This window comes from Myxine glutinosa, chromosome 11, assembly GCF_964187855.1.
Source record: "Myxine glutinosa chromosome 11, kmMyxGlut1.1, whole genome shotgun sequence".
NCBI lineage: Eukaryota > Metazoa > Chordata > Myxini > Myxiniformes > Myxinidae > Myxine > Myxine glutinosa.
Window position 1 is genome coordinate 92,526,091 of NC_136271.1, and position 19,355 is coordinate 92,545,445.

At 49.1% G+C, this 19,355-nt stretch overlaps 1 protein-coding gene across 1 annotated transcript in view; it reads left to right on the forward strand.

Moving 5' to 3' along the window:
• The window catches only part of LOC137437132 (metabotropic glutamate receptor 8-like), a 342,009-nt gene that overhangs the window by 192,930 nt on the left and 129,724 nt on the right, over positions 1–19,355 (forward strand). Inside the window, exons 6-9 of the mRNA XM_078786862.1 lie at positions 10,252–10,285; positions 12,840–13,112; positions 14,396–14,535; positions 17,944–18,567. Coding sequence (XP_078642988.1) covers positions 10,252–10,285; positions 12,840–13,112; positions 14,396–14,535; positions 17,944–18,567 — 1,071 coding nt within the window. The remainder of the gene's footprint in view (positions 1–10,251; positions 10,286–12,839; positions 13,113–14,395; positions 14,536–17,943; positions 18,568–19,355) is intronic.

Below are 19,355 nucleotides of genomic sequence, written 5' to 3' on the forward strand. Positions count from 1 at the left end.
CCTCTCTCTGCGGTTTGGAGGGCAGGTTTTCCGATGGACGTTCGTCACCGCCGACGTGCCCATGGCACTGCTTGGCGCGGACTTCCTGTGCGCTAATGGGCTCCTGGTCGACGTCAAGCGCAGACGGCTTGTCCAGGCCGAGACGTTCAGCTCACTCGCGTGTGCGTTGCCCAGCTCAACGAGCGGCTTGCCAAGCGGCTTGCCGAACGATTCGGTTCCGGCCACGTTGGTCTGTACGCTTCCGGCAGCGGACGCATTCACCCACCTCCTCGCCGGCTTCCCGGCCCTCACGCGGCCCACCTTCTCGGCGGGGGCCGTCAAGCACGGGGTGGCCCATCACATCCCCACCGTCGGGCCACCGGTCTACGCCCGGGCACGCCGCCTCGAGCCGACGAAGCTGGCGGTGGCAAAAGCGGAGTTCGCTACCCTGGAGCGACTCGGCATCGTTCGGCGCTCAGAGAGCGCTTGGGCGTCGCCGCTGCACATCGTGCCGAAGCCCGGCGGGGGATGGCGACCGTGCGGGGACTATCGCCGTCTCAATGACGCCACGACTCCCGACCGCTACCCCGTCCCCCACATTCAGGACTTTTCCGCCCGTTTGGCGGGCAGGTCCTTCTTCTCGAAGGTGGACCTCATACGCGGCTACCATCAGGTCCCCGTCAGGCCGGAGGACGTCCCGAAGACGGCGGTCATCACGCCATTCGGACTCTTCGAGTTCCTGCGCATGCCCTTCGGTCTGAAGAATGCGGCTCAGGCGTTCCAGCGACTGATGGACAGCGTCCTGCGCGACTTGGATTTTGTCTACGTCTACCTGGACGATATCCTCGTCGCCAGCGCGTCCCGCGAAGAGCACCTACGCCACCTCCGCACGCTCTTCGAACGCCTGGGCCAGCATGGCCTGATTGTGAACCCCGCAAAGTGCCGGTTCGGCGCCGCCACAATCGATTTTCTGGGGCACCGTGTCACCAGGCACGGAGCCGTCCCCCTGCCGGCCAAGGTGGAGGCGGTGAAGGGGTTTCCGCGCCCCTGCACGATCAGAGGGCTGCAGGAGTTCCTGGGCATGGTGAACTTTTACCATCGGTTCCTGCCCCGTATCGCCCAGCTCCTGCGCCCCCTGCACGAAGCTCTCCGAGGTAAGCCGGGCAAAGGCGATGTTACCTGGACCGAGCAGATGGACACGGCGTTCACGGGCGCGAAGCTCGCCTTGGCTAACGCCACCATGCTCGCGCACCCGGCGCCCGATGCACTGATCGCCCTCACCACCGATGCCTCGGACTACGCGGTGGGCGCGGTGCACGAGCAATGGGTGCGTGGAGCTTGGCAACCGCTGGCGTTCTTTAGCCGGCAGCTTCGCCCGCCCGAACGCCGTTACAGTACCTTCGACCGCGAGTTGCTCGGACTTCACTTGGCGGTCAGGCACTTCCGCCATCTGCTCGAGGGCCGGGCGTTCACTGCCTTCGTCGACCACAAGCCGCTGATCTTCGCGATGGGCAAGGTCACCGAGCCGTGGTCGGCCCGGCAGCAGCGTCACCTCTCGGCCGTGTCCGAGTACACGACGGACATCCAGCACGTCGCGGGGAAGGACAACCCGGTGGCGGATTGCCTTTCCCGGGCCGTCGCCCATGCAGTCCACCTCGGCATCGACTATGCCCGGATGGCAGCGGACCAGGCCGCTGACCCCGACGTCCAGGCCTTGCGGACCGCCGTCACGGGCCTCCGCGTCACCGAGGTGCTGTTCGACGGCGCGGGCGCGGCCCTCTTGTGCGACGTCTCCCTCGGGCGTCCTCGCCCCATTGTGCCCGCGGGCTGGCAGCGCCAGGTATTTGACGCCATCCACGGCCTGTCCCACCCGGGCGCGAGGGCCTCCCAAAGGCTGATCGCCGACAAGTTCGTCTGGCATGGCCTCCGGAAGGCCATCCGCGGCTGGGCCAGGACATGCCTCGCGTGCCAGCGCGCCAAGGTGCACCGGCACACCCAGGCCCCGTTGGCCCCGTTCACGGTGCCGGAACGCCGGTTTGACCACGTCCACGTGGACCTGGTGGGACCTCTGCCCCCCTCGCGGGGTTTCACCCACGTCCTCACCATGGTGGACCGCACCACCCGGTGGCCGGAGGCCGTGCCCTTGGCGTCGACAACGGCGGCCGATGTCGCGCAGGCTTTCATCGCCACCTGGGTCGCCCGGTTCGGCGCCCCCTCAGACATCTCATCCGACCGCGGCCCCCAGTTCACCTCAGAGCTCTGGGAGGCGGTTGCGCAGGGGCTCGGGGTCCGGCTGCACCGAACCACGGCCTACCACCCCCAGGCTAACGGCCTGTGTGAGCGATTTCACCGCTCATTGAAGGCCGCGCTCCGGGCCACCCTCCGCGACGGCGGCTGGGTCGACAGGCTCCCCTGGGTCCTGCTGGGCCTCCGGACGGCGCCCAAGGAGGACCTGCGCGCATCCGCGGCGGAGTTGGTCTTCGGGCAACCGCTGCGGGTGCCGGGCGAGTTCCTCCCCGACTCCACGGCACCATGGTCCGCGGCACAGCAGCGCTCCGCTCTGCAAGAGACCGCCCAGAGGTTCGCCCCGGTGCCAACGGCATGCCACGGGCACCCACCGACGCACGTCGCCCCGGAGCTTCGCACGGCGGAGTACGTCTTCGTCCGCCACGATGCCCATCGGACACCACTGCGGCCCCCGTACGACGGGCCTTTCCGCGTGCTGGAGACCGGGGCGAAGCACTTCACCCTGGACATCGGCGGTACTCCTGACCGCGTTTCGGTAGACCGCCTCAAGCCGGCCCACCTCGATGTGGACCATCCACCGCCAGTGGCCCGACCCCCACGTCGGGGCCGCCCTCCTGCGGGCGGACCCCCGGCACCGCCCAGCCCCGCCGCCACGGCGCCCCCCGGTCCTGCACCCATCCCAGGGGCAGCCAGGGGCATCCCACCTGGTATCCCTGCACCCCAGACGCCGCCGATCGCCAGGGGGCGCTTTGGCCGGGTCATTCGTCTGCCCCGCAAACTGGCCCTCCAGGTGCGCGGGAATTCTGGGGGGGGCGCGTGTGGCGGACACAAAAGCCCACTGGCGTGGTGACATCATTCCACGCACCAAGTGGGCGGTGGCCACGCCCGAGGGGTAGGCGTGGCCTCAGGATATACACCGGGCGACCAGCCCGGAAGAGTTCAGTGTTACAGTGTAGTCTTACAATAAAGACGTTCATATGTTACCGCTTGTCCGCTTCCTCCTTGCTCACAAGCAGCGCGCGTAACGCCGCGCTTTAGTATATTCTATTAAAGGTTGTTGTGATTAAAGGGTCAGGAGCCCTTCTGGGAAAAACGAGACCGGAAACGGGATCGTGAAGAAGAGGAGGAGGAGAAGAGAGGGCGGCCATCTTAAGCTTCGAGAGCTCCGACGCGAGCGGAGGCGATCGTTACCTACTTTGGAATGGAGTTGGAAAAGCCCGTCTGGCGAGAGGAGTTACCTGCGCGGGGTGATTGATTGCCGATTACGTGTCAAGGTGCCGTGTGGTCCTGGAAGGAACCAAGCGCCCGGCGCTGTTCGCCTCGATGCCTACGAGGGCGTGTACGGGTCGCACCTTGGGCCTGGCGCGCGAAAGAGATTGGAAGGAGACGGTTGAAAGTTGAGACTGCAGCTCGAGACCGAGCCGCCGAACGTGAAGGACAAGGGAACCGTGCCTCTGTGAACCGAAGTCCGCGCGTCAGGAGAGCGCCGGATTACTGCGGAACCTGCGAAGTCGGGTATCCTCGCTGAGGTTGTCGAGTATCCTCACTCCCCGCCCCGGATTGGAATCGGACATAGATTCCCCGATCGCTGGATCGACTCGATGTCACCTGGGAGGCGTGCAGGATTCGGACATTGCTTCCCCGATCGCTGGATCGACTCGACGTCACCTGGGAGGCGTGCAGAGGCATTGGGGGCAAGGGCCGTGAGTGTTGCCAACACTGTTGTGGGTTAAGGTGGCGCCACCTATACTATAGAGAAGGATTGTATGGAAGTGCTGTAAACGCATTGTGATTCCTGTGCGGGATTTGGGAATATATTGGGGTTTGTTCGTAACCCTTGGTGTGGACTCGTTATTGATTGACTTATTTTCACCCAAGGACCATACATCTTTCTGCCGGGGCTCCCCTCGAGGTTGACCCCGTAACACTTGTAATGGCAACCATCACATATAAAAGATGCATAAAAAATGGTTTTAAAGGAGAAATAAAAGGGAAAACAGGAGGCTTGTAAAAGAGGTGGTTTAAGTCGAGCTAACAACAGCCCTCACAATGCATATGCCCCGTTTTCCTTACAGCTTAGACCATGGGTGAGGGTCTACCTGGAACAAATAACAATGATATATATATATATATACATATAAAACTAGGGAACCTACGTGTTATGGATGTTTGTTCACCCGAGGAGCGGTTTCCATAACCGTCACAATATATAACAAATCCCTGATGCACTGATTTGATTTCACAAAAATTGTCTTGTTGTTTACAACATGTAAATGCACTACTTCCTGGCAATGAGCTGCACAGTTTCTCTCGTTTAATTTCTTCTGGCAATGTTCATGCTCATTCGTCCAACAATTACTGTCGGCAAAAGGAGCAAATCGGGTAACAAGTGAGAGTATCTGATGCCACCATTGAGGGCCTTTCTGGATGACTTAACACTGATGGAAGAGGCAAAGGAATTAATACAACTCAATGGGTGTTGAATAAACTAGGAAAAGGAGTGGTTGGTTTTTTAAATTAATAATTTAATTTTTTTATGATTATTATTTATTTATTTTCATTATTAATCATTTATTTATTTTCTTTCTCATTTGGCCAATATCTCAGCCACCTTTTGAGCTCGGAAGCTAATATTTGGACATGAGTGACCAAGTGATGTGGCTATGGAGGATATTTTTGATTTATTGATTTATTGATTAATCATTTAATCGATTAATTATTTAATTATTCGATGAATAACCTAATTAATTATTTTTTAAAGTTATTATTTATTTATTTTCATTATTAATCATTTATTTATTTTCTTTCTCATTTGGCCAATATCTCAGGCACCTTTTGAGCTGGCAAGCTAATATTTGGACATGACAGTGACCAAGTGATGTGGCTATAAAGGATATTTTTGATTTATTGATTAATCATTTAATCGATTAATTATTTATTGATTAATCGATTAATTATTTATTGATGAATCATTTAATTATTTAATTTTTTTATTAATGACTTATTTAATTAAATTTCTAAAAGATACATCTTCGGATGAAGCACTAGTGGTTTAGTTATGCTATTAGCCAATTTATTAAGAAAATATTTTGTGATAATCTTTTGTTGATTTTAATTATACAATTAATCAATCAATTAGTGTACACCTCTCCCTCCCAATGCAGCCTCAATGAGCTGCACTGCGGTATTGCCGGGTGCCAGAGGCGCCCCGGCAATGCTGCGCTGTAGGATATTTAATTATTTGTCATGGGGGCGGTGTACTTTGAATGTATCTGTACTTGTTTTTTTTTTGTTTTGTTTTTTGTGTGGTTCTAAAAACACTTCCCTACACCCACTAACAAATGGGGTTCGGGGTCATTTAATATTCCTTTTACATCAATACAAATGTTTGGGTGCTGTATAGAGCGATTTTTAAAAATCCAACTTTTTCTTTCCCATACCTCTAAAACACTCTCCGGTACTCACTGATGAACCTCTGAAAGTTTGAGGAAGATCCATTTGGCTATCTCTGGGAAAGTGGTGACTCACAGATACACACAAACATCTCTCTTATGGTATGGTATACATCAGTTTGCTTTTAAATTGTTTTCTCTATAAACTTTTAAAGATTTACACAACAATAGCAGCAAACTATGCTTTGGTATGAACACGTGCTTTGCAGCACAATAAAGACAACACTGATTTTGAGTTATATAAATTTCCAGTCCTGAGCTGGAGTTCACTTTTGGGGTTTGGGTTATACATGGAAACTGGTAATTTCCTGAGAGTTGTGTCTTAAAAGGGCCGGGCATATTATACACAAGGGATTACGGTATACATAAGCCTGATGTTGGTTTCATTGTTAAGGTGACTGGCTTAAGATCTTAGGGTCTTGAGCAGAGTCAGATTAAGGCATCCGCCATATAGACAGTGGCCTACGGTCCAGCGCTTAAAGGGGCCTCGCACCTAAGGCTTCAGGATAAGCCTTTACCAATCTCTACATAACTGAATTTGAATACAGAAATACATCACTGGATAGACCGATATAATAATTAAATAGACTAGGACGTGCCCGTACGTGGGTGCCCGTACGTGCGTGCAAAAAAGCATGCGTGCAAACAACAACAACAAAAAAAAACTTTGAAACCACGTGGCAGTAACGACCACAGAACCCCCCCCCCCTCTATTTACATGGAATGGTTTGGTGCATTCGCAACGACCACAGAACCCCCCCCTCTATTTACATGAAATGGTTTGGTCCATTCGCAAAGCCAAAGCGAACGGCGAACGGCTAAATCGCCATAGCTCGGTAACTACTTCTCCGATTAATTTCAAACCTTGAAAAGGCACATCCTCGGGTCCCCAGCAATATACCTGGCAAGTTTCAAGTATATCGGACCGGTAGTTGTCGAGAAACAGCGGTCACAGACAAACACACACACACACACACACACACACAGACACACACACACACAGAGATTACTGGAATTATAGATAGATAACTTGAGAGTTCATAGAACACATTACCCCAAGCTGTGTTCAAAGTAATACGAGAAAACAAAATAATTCCGGAAGTTTACCACCGTTGATGCAGTGTCTTTTTCACCACCGTATTGGAGAATTAGCATGTTAGATACTTACAATAGTTGTCCATGCCTGTTTTGTATGTCCTTTATGACGTCCATAAAAACAGTAAGTTTCCTGTTTGGAATGATTTTCAATTATGTTTGACTGCCAGAAAAAAGTTAACTTGCTTTAAAAAGTTACCTTCCATAGCGGCAGTGGCATCCATTATTTTTGTTGCACAATCCTAATCATCTTGGCGTGTCCAACTAAATATGTGAGAAATACTGTGAAAAAGCAAGTAAAACAGCTGGAACATTGGTTTGGCATTGGGTCATTTTGATCTGGTTTGGAGAAACAATGATGGATGTCTGGCATGCACACGTGTCCTGCTGTTGGGCCAAGCAACCTGCCCATGCAATACTTGCGGAGTCCTTTCGGCTTGACCATGTTATAAACTGCTCTCTCCGGTGTCTTTGGTTGGGTGATGACGGCTATGATTCCGGTTATTGGGTTCCTTCATGGCTGGACGCCATCTTCTCTGCTCTGGGAGGCTGTCTCGGAAGCTGAGGATAACCTGATCCAGAATAGTCTTGTTGAACAGTTTTAGGTCATTTTTGCAGTTAATTCTTTGATGTAATGTACATGCGTTTCTCGTTGAGTGCATTTTTGTGTGGATACTTGTTGTGTACATAGTCGAGGCTTGTGGAAGAGCTAGTACGAGTAGAACGAGTACACTGAACGGATCAATACGCAACGGGACAAAAGACACACCAGAGAGAGGGGAAAAACAGCCACCGCAGAGCCGAAGGCCAAGACAGAGTGAGACTTGGACAAACAACGGGTGTAGGAATAAATGGCATGGGGGGGAGGGGGGGAGGAGGAGGAGATAATGCATGGGGTGGACAAGATGGACACAGAAGGAAACTTCAAGGAGGTAAAACTGGAGATTTGTAAGATGGAGGGATTGTGGTCGGAGGGGGTGACAAGTGTAGAAAAGATCATCGTTTTGGATTGGGGACGATCTGAGATGGTGGTGAACCTGGAGGGAAGAATGGCATTGAAGAGGATGTGCACGTTGGTTCCACAGGCAGCCAAAGAGAAGAACAAATGAGTGGAGGTGATTGATCAGTACCGTAATCCTGAGTTTTGGTAGTTTCACCAGAAGGGGGTTGATGGTGGACCGTGTGTGCCCCGCAGAAACATGAGGGGGCAAAGTATGGAAAGAGCAGAGGGTGCAAGAGCAGAAAGGAGTTAGGGGGAGACAGAGAGACCACCGACCTTTCTGCGATGACGAAGTGATGGACCCAGAGACTCAGCTTCATTGGGGCACATTCCGATAATCTTGAAGGCCTCGGTTTCCACGACATGAAGCTACACAATATGTGATGCAGAGGAGCCAGCCCAGAGGGAAGAGCAGTACTCCATCAAGCTGCGGATGAAGACCTTGTAGGTGGATGGGATTTAAAGTGTGCCAAGGAAGGACTTTGTATGACGGAGGATGCCCAGGTGTCGGCTGGCTTTGGAGGCCAACTTTTAAATCTGGTTTTCCCAAGAAATATCTTGGGTGATGTTGGGACCCAGGGGTTGGAATGACTGACCTTACTCAATAGGCGTTCTCGGACTGGGTTTGTGTGTCCTCTGAGCCGCATGACCGACTCGGTGTGTTGCTGTGTTTCCTTACAAACTGTTTTTCTCTTGGTTCGTTGCTCGATTTCTTGTCCCACTGCCCAACTTTAATAATGTTATTTTTAAAATAGGAAATAGATTTTAATTTTTGGTTTGTATATTTTTGTATTTCTCTTGTATTCCTTAATATATGGAAAAGGAGAATTATACAGAATTCAATTAAATGTAAGCAGTGGGTGTCATAAATGGTGTCACAAAAGCAGGGATTTTCATATGTAAAAGATGTGAAGATCAATCATTTCAACAAAAAGATGAAGAACAAAAAGAAATGCTCCTGAGCTCAGAATTTAATTTAGAAAAGGTCGAAAGTGCTCGTTACCTGGAGATTCGATAAAGGCTTCCGGAAGGGCAGAATTAGCTGTTAGATCAGGAATAAAGTCAGCCTGGGATAAATGGAGACAGGTAGGTGGGATTATGGAGCACAGAAAAATCCCATTACCTGTAAAAGTCGAGCTTATACATCCCGTATCAGACCAGTAATGATGTATGGAAGACAAACGTGGGCACTGCAGATTGGAGATGTCACAAGAATGGGAAGAGCAGAAATGAGGATTATACAATGGATGAATGGAATGTCTCTGAAAGAAAGAAAACCGAGCTCGGAAATCAGGAAGAGATTTAAATAAAATGCTCAGGAAGAAGAACTTTGGAAGAGAAGACTTGATTGCTATGGTCATGTGGAATGAAGCTCAGAGGACGAAGCTGTGAAGAAAGCAAGAAAGCTCGTGGTGGAAGGAAGAATGCTGAGAGGATGTCCGAAAAAGACACGGATTGAAAATGTCGACAAAGACACGGGATGTTTGGGTTTGCAACTTTGCACTAAAAAGAAAAGTGGGCGAAATGTTTGTAAAACATTGTTGGTGGTCGTTCGTGGTCTTGGTGGTGGTCATGGTGGTGGTGGTTATGGTGGTGGTGGTTATTGTGGTGCTGGTCGTGGTGGTGGTCATGGTGGTGGTGGTTATGGTGGTGGTGGTGTTTATGGTGGCGGTGGTGGTCGTGGTGATGGTTATGGTCGTGGTAGTGGTGGTTATGGTGGTGGTTGTGGTGGTGGTGGACGTGGTGGTGGTTATGGTGGTGGTGGTGGTCGTGGTGGTGGCCGTGGTGATGGTTATGGTCGTGGTGGAGGTGGTGGTCGTGATGGTGGTGGTGGTGGTCATGGTAGTGGTCGTGGTGGTGGCTGTGGTGATGTCAAACTCGTCTGTTAAATATCCTATGTAAAAAAAATGCTTATTCTGTTTGTTTGTTTGTGTATCCGAGGATATCCTCATCAACTACTCCACCAGGGCCCATAAAACCCATTTAATTATAAAAATGTTTGTCCGAGGAGTTCCGTTTGTATATATTTTTTCCATTACGAATGACCTCACATGGGTTTGTGGTGGGGGTGGGAAGGACATTATTAATGACATTTAGATTAAGTTATTTAACCACGATCGGTACTATATTTAGTGAATAATCGCGAGATTCCGTCATCTCGCGAGATTTCGAATTGAATGTGTTTTTATTATTATTTACTTTTAACATTGTTCATGAATTCAGGTACCGGTGTATTCACCTTTGCGTTCCTTTTGTTTTCGACGATCATTTGTGCCTCAATCAATTGTCATGTTTAATGATGATGCGAAAATGATGACGTGCACCCTTTTTGAATTTAATTGCCAGTGGATGAAAAATTTCCATGGACAATAAAAAAGAATGAAATGAAATGATGGGCCGAATGGCGAATGGCGTCGTCCGTCCTGCTCCAAAGATCCTTGTGTAACGTTAAGAACGGGAAGAAAGGGGGGAGGGGAGAACAGAGATGGGTGCTGGGGGGCAGAGAGTTGGGGTGGAGGGAGCAGAGAGGTGGGGTGGGGGCAGAGAGTTGGGGTGGAGGGAGCAGAGAGTTGGGGTGGGGTGGGGGCAGTGTGGGGGTGGAGGGAGCAGAGTTGGGGTGGGGTGGAAGGCAGAGTGGGGGTGTAGGGAGCAAAGAGTTGGGGTGGAGTGGGGGTGGGGGCAGTGTGGGGGTGGGGGAGAAAAGTGGAAGGGTGTGAGAAAGTTGGGTGGGCAAACAGTTTTGGGGTGGAAGGCAGAGTGGGGGTGGGGGAAGAAGAGAGTTGGGGTGGGGTGGGGAAAGAGTGAGCTAGGGGGAGAAAAGTGGAAGGGTGTGAGAAAGTTGGGTGGGGGAACAGTTTTGGGGTGGAAGGCAGAGTGGGGGTGGGGGAAGAAGAGAGTTGGGGTGGGGTGAGGGCAGAGTGGGGGTGGGAGAGAAAAGTGGAAGGGTGTGAGAAAGTTGGGTGGGGCAGAAAGTTGGGGTGGGGGAACAGTGTTGGGGTGGAGGGAGCAGAGAGTTGGGTGGGGGAACAGTGTTGGGGTGGAGGGAGCAGAGAGTTGGGGTGGGATGGGGGGCAGAGTGGGGGTGGGGGAGAAAAGTGGAAGGGTGTGAGAAAGTTAGTTGGCACAGAAAGTTGGGGTAGGGGGAGCAGTGTTGGGGTGGAAGGCAGAGTGGGGGTGTGGGAAGAAGAGTGGAGGGGTGTGAAAAAGTTAGGTTGGGGGCATAAAGTTGGGGTGGGGGAAGCAGAAAGTTGGGGGATGGAGTGGGGACAGAAAGTTGGGGTGGGGGGGAGCATAGTGGGGGTGGGGGGGGGGAGCATATTGTGGGTGGGGGGTGAGCAGAGTTGATGTGGAGCAGAAAGTTGGTGTGTGGGGAGCAGAGTTGGGAGACAAGTGTTGAAACCATGGGTTAGTGGGGATGTTGAGGACTTACTTTGAGGGAGTTGAGGACTTGAATTCACATTACACATTAGGTGCAATTTCCGCAGGTCCCTGTTAGTTGCCATTAATAGTACTAGTGAGATACCCGTGCTGCGCACAAGTGGAGCCTAGAAGCTTACAGGCAATGCATATACGGTGAATGCTAAAGCATAAAACCAATAAATTCCACATTCCTGTAGCACCTTCAGTCGCACACCAGACATGGACAGCAAGTTCGTGAAGGACTTCCATGAAAAACGTACCCGTTCACAAACAAACGGGTACGTTCACGTGTGGAAACATCGATCGTGGGCACGTGGCGAATCTGCATATGGCGATCCGCGAAGTTCACGTTTGGAAAGTAGAAACCATCACGGCTTGTCGTCATTCACTTGAACTCGATATCTCTTTTTTCATTCCAAACAACATATCTCCAATCACAAATTAATCACAAAATAAACTTTTAACAACATTGTTAATGTTTCCTTCATTGTAAAAACTACCAAGTCAACAGTTAAAAGGATTTTGAGCCGATAGGTGTTACGGCCTCACCTAGATCGATGGAGACCGATCTGTTGGCTTAAACACCGCCCAAATAGCGATGTGGAATTCTCTCATGTAGAGATTAAACTCACGTCATTTGAACTTTGGCCGAGGTCATTATTTACTTTTAATGATGTTTATATATGAATCAAAAAGAAGATAATTGGTTTTGGGTCGTCCTTTCCGCATATCTCGTGGGATTGTGAGTTGGAGAGACGACCGTGATGGCGGGGAGGGGGTTGGCATTCTCTCAAGCAGGGATTCAACCCATGTCCTTATAAAAGGTCTTTGTCCGAGGTCACCGAGTCCGATCGGTGCAGCCGATCGGTGCAGCTGTGCAGCGATCGATGCAGCCGTTTGTGCAGCACCTATGAAAATAACGTTATGCCGGAGTCCAAACCTGAAAATTCTGGTGGCCAAAGCTGAAATTGGAAAAACAATATACCCTATTTTACTCCAGGAGATCCCAGGATCCCACCAAAAATATCGTTGCGATCGGTTCAGCCGTTTTTGCGGTACCTTCGAACGGACGGACAGACGGACGGACAAACAGATGGACGGACATTTGGTGAGTTACAGTAAGATTATGATATTTATCATTGTTATTATTGTTAACCTTATATAATCCTTAATGCTTTTATTATTTAGCCATCATTTAATTGGCCATTATTCCCACCTAAGTGTTTAATCCTAATTAACTTGCAACTCTTATTATTTGTGTAGCAGTAACATGATTTATTTTCATCCCACTCAATTGACTTCCTGTTGTTACTCCAACTGCCACTTTGAGAAAGTGCTTGACGGTGACAGTGTGGCTCTCTGTTATCTTCATACTCACTGTTATCTTCATGGCTCTCTGGACATGGTAGCATTATCTTTTACGGACCCACCAAATAAATCTGAAGGGTATTGAGCTTCATGGATTGAATCCTCGTTGATGGTGGCGCTCAGCTGAGGACACCAGCAGGAAACAATTTTCTAACATTGCTTTATTGTATAAATTATTGTGTATCCCTCTTCCATGGGGTTCGATCTTGTAAATGTATATGTATGTGTATTCAATAAATTGTTAATACAGAGAAAAGTCTTGAAGTAACATTTTCCAGAGACGTATACTCATAAAAGAGTCATGCTGAAGAGTCAAAGAAAGCACATTACTTTTGCCTGTCTCCCTCCAGGGAAGGAGCGCATTGGGCAAGACTCATTTTACGAGCAGGAAGGAAAAGTGCAGTTTGTGATTGACGCGGTGTACGCCATGGCGCATGCGCTGCACAACCTACAGCAGGAACTGTGTCCTCACCTGTCCGGCATTTGCCCAAACATGGAGCCAATCCCCACCGATAAACTTCTCCAGAAGATCCGTAGCCTCTCTTTCAACGGTCAGCAAACAGCACGCCACCTCGATGCGCTACCCCTAAATCTGCTCATTGCCACATCGATGCGCTACCCCTAAATCTGCTCATTGCCACCTCGATGCGCTACCCCTAAATCTGCTCATTGCCACCTCGATGCGCTACCCCTAAATCTGCTCATTGCCACCTCGATGCGCTACCCCTAAATCTGCTCATTGCCACCTCGATGCGCTACCCCTAAATCTGCTTATTGCCACCTCGATGCGCTACCCCTAAATCTGCTCATTGCCACCCCAATGCGCTCCCCCTAATTCCACTCATTGTGCCAGGCAAGTCCGAGTGCAGGGCAAAAGCCTCGGCTCACTGTCCGGAGACGAGGACAAACACGATTTGGCGTTTTGTTAATACGAGTACCATCGGCCGTGATGGCGCAATCATCGCTTTGGCAGAAGGGCGCAGCAGGATTGCCAATTTGGCTTGAGTGTGAGACTGCTGTCGCTCAATAATGGTGCAGGAAAGCAACGTCGTGTGTAGCAGGGAGCCAAATTGATAAGAAATATCTATTTTAATTGAGCTGCTGCTGCTTTAATTGGACCGTGAAAGTTCATTATGAAGTGACCGGTTTTCTGCCTTTTCCTTCCGTCGGTGCCGAAAGCTAGCTCATGGAGTTGCTTCTACGTGTCTATGATATGAAATATAAAGACGATATGAGCCGGCTATGGGCTTTTTATGAATTACACGGACAGTATTAGACAAATCAATGCAAGCATGTGGGATTTCATCCTGATGATCCAATATTATGACTTCCAGAAGGTGCGCTGTTTTAACTACGACCTCTGGATTCCAAAGGATTAACCGTGCCTCTGCCTCTGCCTGGCCTGCTCATTTATATTTTATCAAGTTATCAAACACCAATTTCCTTTAATAACTTAAAATATGTATATCTTTCAGGTTTTGTGGTTGAGCATACAATTTCGACTAACGTTAGTTATCTATCACGCTTTTCCTTTTCCCATTCACTCCTTTTTCTTCTTCTTTTGCTTGCAGCACAATGTTGTGGGTGGCCTCATTTGCTGGGGGCACAGCTGTGCCACCGATTCGGTGCCCTATGTCGGTTAGAGCAGGAATTTGTAACCTGGTTATGGTGCGGGCGATAGCTCTCCTACTCTTAGCGAAGGACTCGGTATAATCTGTAACGTCCACTGACTCCCATTCACTCGACTCGTTCATTACTCCCTCTCCCCTAACACGTCTTTATGTCCATTTAACGTCTCATTCTGCACCTCCTTTGCCTCTCCTTGGCCCGACAGGGAGTGCGGGTACGCCTGTACAATTTAACGAAGACGGGGATGCACCCGGTCGATACGACATTTTTCAGTACCAGCGGACCCTCGCTGGCACTATGGAGTACCACGTGATCGGAGAGTGGGTGAACAACCTGCAGCTTAACGTGAGCTCTCTCTACAGTCTACAATAGTCGCTCGACGTGAAATTGCAACGCACTTGCGTGCAAAGGAAGCTGCTGTTAAATGGTCAGTGCAGGGACGATAGAAAAAAAGCAAACTCGTGGGAGATTTAATAGAATTTCCAGGGGTATGCCACCATTCCGTGCGCATTAAAGCGGCATCGGATCGCTTTTTTGAGACGGGCAAGCAGCACTCGTACTCTTTAATGAAAAACAATCTTCACAGGAACATTCACTGCACACACACAGCTCCTCTTTATGCTCCTCACTTCTCGTTCTCGTTATTCATGTGATGCCTGACTTGCTTAGGCTGCAATTACCATTGAGGTCACGTGCTCATTTTGGCGAAAAAGCCACTTTGTGGAACTAACACGTCCCTATTCTCATGATATTTACTGCTATTTGAACGATTTGGTCCTACATGGTAATGGGAAATCGTCGTCGGCACCAGGATTGTTTGGACACTTTGACAGCAATATCCTTCAGCACGCAACAACGTTTAATTCTATAACAACAAAATTTTATTTGCCATGGTGGAGGTTTGTTCCGGTTGGTCTGTGGAATGCTGGTTGGAGTGCATTGCTCTTGTTTGGGAATAAAAGAGACTGAGAGACGTGGTAAAGGAGTCGGGGGAAAATTGTGGTTCAGTGGAAAGGATTCCGTGGCAAGGTGTGTAACGCATTTCATTCATTGGATGAACTGGTACTGTGACGTGGTAATAGAAAGTTTGAACAGTTAGGGGATGTTGAGCTTTTTTAAAAGAGCATTTTATGATTATTAGTGATTAGTAGTGCAGTGAAGAGGGTGACTGTGACACCATGCCAGGACCAAAAACAACACCTGGCAAAGGGCGGATGAACTCCCGTAGGGAACCAACGACCATCCATTAAGGAGATGGTGTCTCCTAAAAATACATCCAACCGGTTTGGACCTGTTCAAGTCATACCAAAGAATTTTAAAATGTTACGCGCTGCTTCCTTGCTTGAAAAGGATAGAGCACGGACAATCCCCATCGGTTGAGATCCATGGGGAGGAGGAAATGTGTGTGTGTGTGTGTGTATGTGTGTGTGTGTGTGTGTGTGTGTGTGTGTGTGTGTGTGTGTGTGTGTGTGTGTGTGTGTGTGTGTGTGTGTGTGTGTGTGTGTGTGTGTGTGTGAGCTCTATCACGAGCCTCAGCCCAAGTATTAAATAAACAAACAAAAAAAAATCTCCATTTTTTTATAAAGACAAGTATCAACTTTCACCTTGTTATATACAGTGCATTCAGAAAGTATTCAGACCCCTTCACTTTTTTCACATTTTGTCATGTTGCAGCCTTATGCTGAAATCGTTTAAATTCATTTTTTCCCTCATCAATCTACACTCAATACCCCAAAATGACAAAGAGAAAACAGGATTTTAGAAAGTTTTGCAAATTCATTAAAAAGAAAAAAACTGAAATATCACATTTACATAAGTATTCATACCCTTTGCTATGACACTTGAAATTTAGCTCAGGTGCCTCCCATTTCTCTTGATCATCTTTGAGATGTTTCTACACCTTGATTGGAGTCCACCTGTGGTAAATTCAATTGATTGGACATAATTTGGAAAGGCACACACCTGTCTATATAAGGTCTCACAGCTGACAATGCGTATCAGAGCAAAAACCAAGCCATGAGGTCGAAGGAACTGCCTGCAGAGCTCAGAGACAGGATTGTGTCGAGGCACAGATCTGGGGAAGCCCACAAAAAAATCTCTGCTGCATTGAAGGTTCCCAAGAGCACAGTGGCCTCCATAATTCTTAAATGGGAGAAGTTTGGAACAACCAGGACTCTTCCTAGAGCTGGGCGCCCGGCCAAACTGAGCAATCGGGGGAGAAGGACCTTGGTAAGAGAGGTGGCCAAGAACCCGATGGTCACTCTGGCTGAGCTCCAGAGATCCTGTGTGGAGATGGGAGAAACTTCCAGAAGGACAACCATCACTGCAACACTCCACCGATCTGGGCTTTATGTCAGAGTGGCCTGACGGAAGGCTCTCCTCAATGAAAGACACATGAAAGCCCTCTTGGAGTTTGCAAAAAAGCACCTAAAGGACTCTCAGACTGTGAGAAACCAGATTCTGTGGTCTGACGAAAACAAGATTGAACTGTTTGGCCTCAATTCTAAGCGTCATGTCTGGAGGAAATCAGGCATCGCTCATCACCTGCCCAATACCATCCCAAAGGTGAAGCATGGTGGTGGCAGCATCATGCTGTGGGGGTGTTTTTCAGCAGCAGGGACTGGGGGACTGGTCAGGGTTGAGGGAACAATGAACGGAGCAAAGTACAGAGATATCCTTCATGAAAACCTGAAACAGAGCGCTCAGGACCTCAGACTGGGCCGAAGGTTCACCTTCCAACAAGACAATGACGCGAAGCACACAGCCAAGACAACGCAGGAGTGGCTTAGGGATAACTCTGTGAAGGTCCTCGAGTGGCCCAGCCAGAGCTCTGACTTGAACCCAATCCAACATCTCTGGAGAGACCTGAAAATGGCTGTCCACCGACGGTCCCCATCCAACCTGACGGAGCTTGAGGGGATCTGCAGAGAAGAATTGCAGAAAATCCCCAAATCCAGGTGTGCAAAGCTTGTCGCGTCATACCCAAGAAGACTCGAGGCTGTAAATCGCTGCCAAAGGTGCTTCAACTAAGTACTGAGTTAAGGGTCTGAATACTTATGTCAATGTGATATTTCAGTTTTTTCTGTTTAATAAATTTGTAAAACTTTTAAAATCCTGTTTTCTCTTTGTCATTATCGGGTATTGAGTGTTGATTGATGAGGGAAAAAATGAATTTAAACGATTTCAGCATAAGGCTGCAACATAACAAAATGTGAAAAAAGTGAAGGGGTCTGAATACTTTCTGAATGCACTGTGCGAGCTGTGGAAGTTGTGCGCGTGTTGGCGGGCAGTGGGGGCAGTCAGCATTTTCGATTTAATTGGAAAATAATTGGCTGTAAATTCCCAGTGCAAGTTTTCATTTGATTAAGTTAACAAAGCTTATTAAAGAGATTACTACAGTCTATAAACGGTGATGACTTGGTGCTTGGGAAACTTAATTGGTGAAATCGTTTTGGGAAAAGTGTTGTCCTTTTGAAAGTGTGAGTTTCTCCCAGTCAACTGTTGTTTTTCCTTTATTCCGATTGCTGATGAACAATAGGACTGGATAAACGATTGAATAAAGTAGGATTCTGCGTTTCGCTGCTCACCAACCTTCACTAGGCAGCTACTGCCCCACCGGTTTGTCCCAGCTGGTGAGACGAGCTTTGCCTTGATCGACAGCAGCGGACGAGATTAAACTGTAGCCATTCCTTGCCGCAATTCCTCATCCTTTGACCTGTCCTTTGTCTATTTATCGTTTCCGAACCACCACAGGTGAGCGCCATGGTCTGGGCGCACAATACGCGCAGGCCTCCATACTCTGTTTGCAGTTTGCCTTGCCAGCCCGGAGAGAGGAAAAGCATCGTGAAAGGCAGCCCGTGCTGCTGGCAGTGTGAGCCCTGCATCCGGTACGACTACCAGATGAACGAAACGATGTGCAAGCCTTGTGCCATTGGCTACCGACCGAACGCAAACCGCACGTCGTGCGTGCCGATCCCCACCGTCAAGTTGGAGTGGCACTCGCCATTTGCTGCCATCCCGGTCTTCGTGGCCGTGCTGGGGCTGCTCACGACCACCTTCGTCATCGGAACCTTTATCCGCTACAACGAAACTCCTATCGTGCGAGCGTCTGGTCGTGAACTCAGTTACGTTCTTCTTATGGGCATCTTCCTGTGCTACGCCGCGACGTTTCTCATGATTGCGCAGCCGACCATCTCGGTATGTGCCTTCCGACGCATATTCCTGGGCCTTGGTATGTGCGTCAGCTATGCAGCCCTTCTTACCAAGACCAACCGCATATACCGCATCTTTGAGCAGGGAAAATTATCCGTCTCACCACCACGCCTCATCAGTCCAGCCTCACAACTTGTCATCACGTTTACCTTAATTTCTGTACAGGTGGGTTCTTTTCATTTTCCTTTCCTTCTGTACCCTGACGTACCGTAAAGCCATTGAAGTGTGAAAGCCAAATGTAAAGCATCTCAAGACTTATGATTTGAGGAACTGATCGCAATCTTTCTTGTTTTTTTACCAGATTATTTTTCCCCAATCACTTTTTATTTTATTTTTTTGTATACAAGATCGAGGCTCGTGTAGGAGCTAACATTAATCACAAAATGACAAACTGACACATAAAAACATAATATAAAGGGAGCGGGAGACAAGATGGGGAGAGAGGGAAGCACACAAGTACATTTGAGAGCAGGGACATCGGGAGATATGTGCGAGGGAGAGGGCTTGGGGGGAGGAGGTACGGGAAGGGGGGGAGGTAGGAGAGGTATAAAACACATAGACACTGCTAGGACTTCCAGGAAAAAAGTCGGAATTTCAAAAAAGTGGATCTGGGGTGAATTAACGGGGGTAGAAAAGATCAATGTTTTGGATGTTTTTATCACTGTTTGGATAACTTTGGATTACTTGACCTTGTTTTTATCCCGCAGCTGCTAAAGCACACTTTTTCATTGTGCTTTATATTAAGGATTTTGCCATCTGACTAGGATGGTTATTTGGTGCCAAAGCAAATGGCTTTTGGTTGTTATGATAGGTGGTCATTTAAGATGTATTGTTATCCGTGGTGTCTGACCGTGCGATTGTCTGTCTCCTGTTTACGGCAGCCGCTTCCTGCGTGGGTTTGAAAAGCTCAACATTCACTTTTGAAATAGTGGAAGAACAGGCAGGAATCGCCA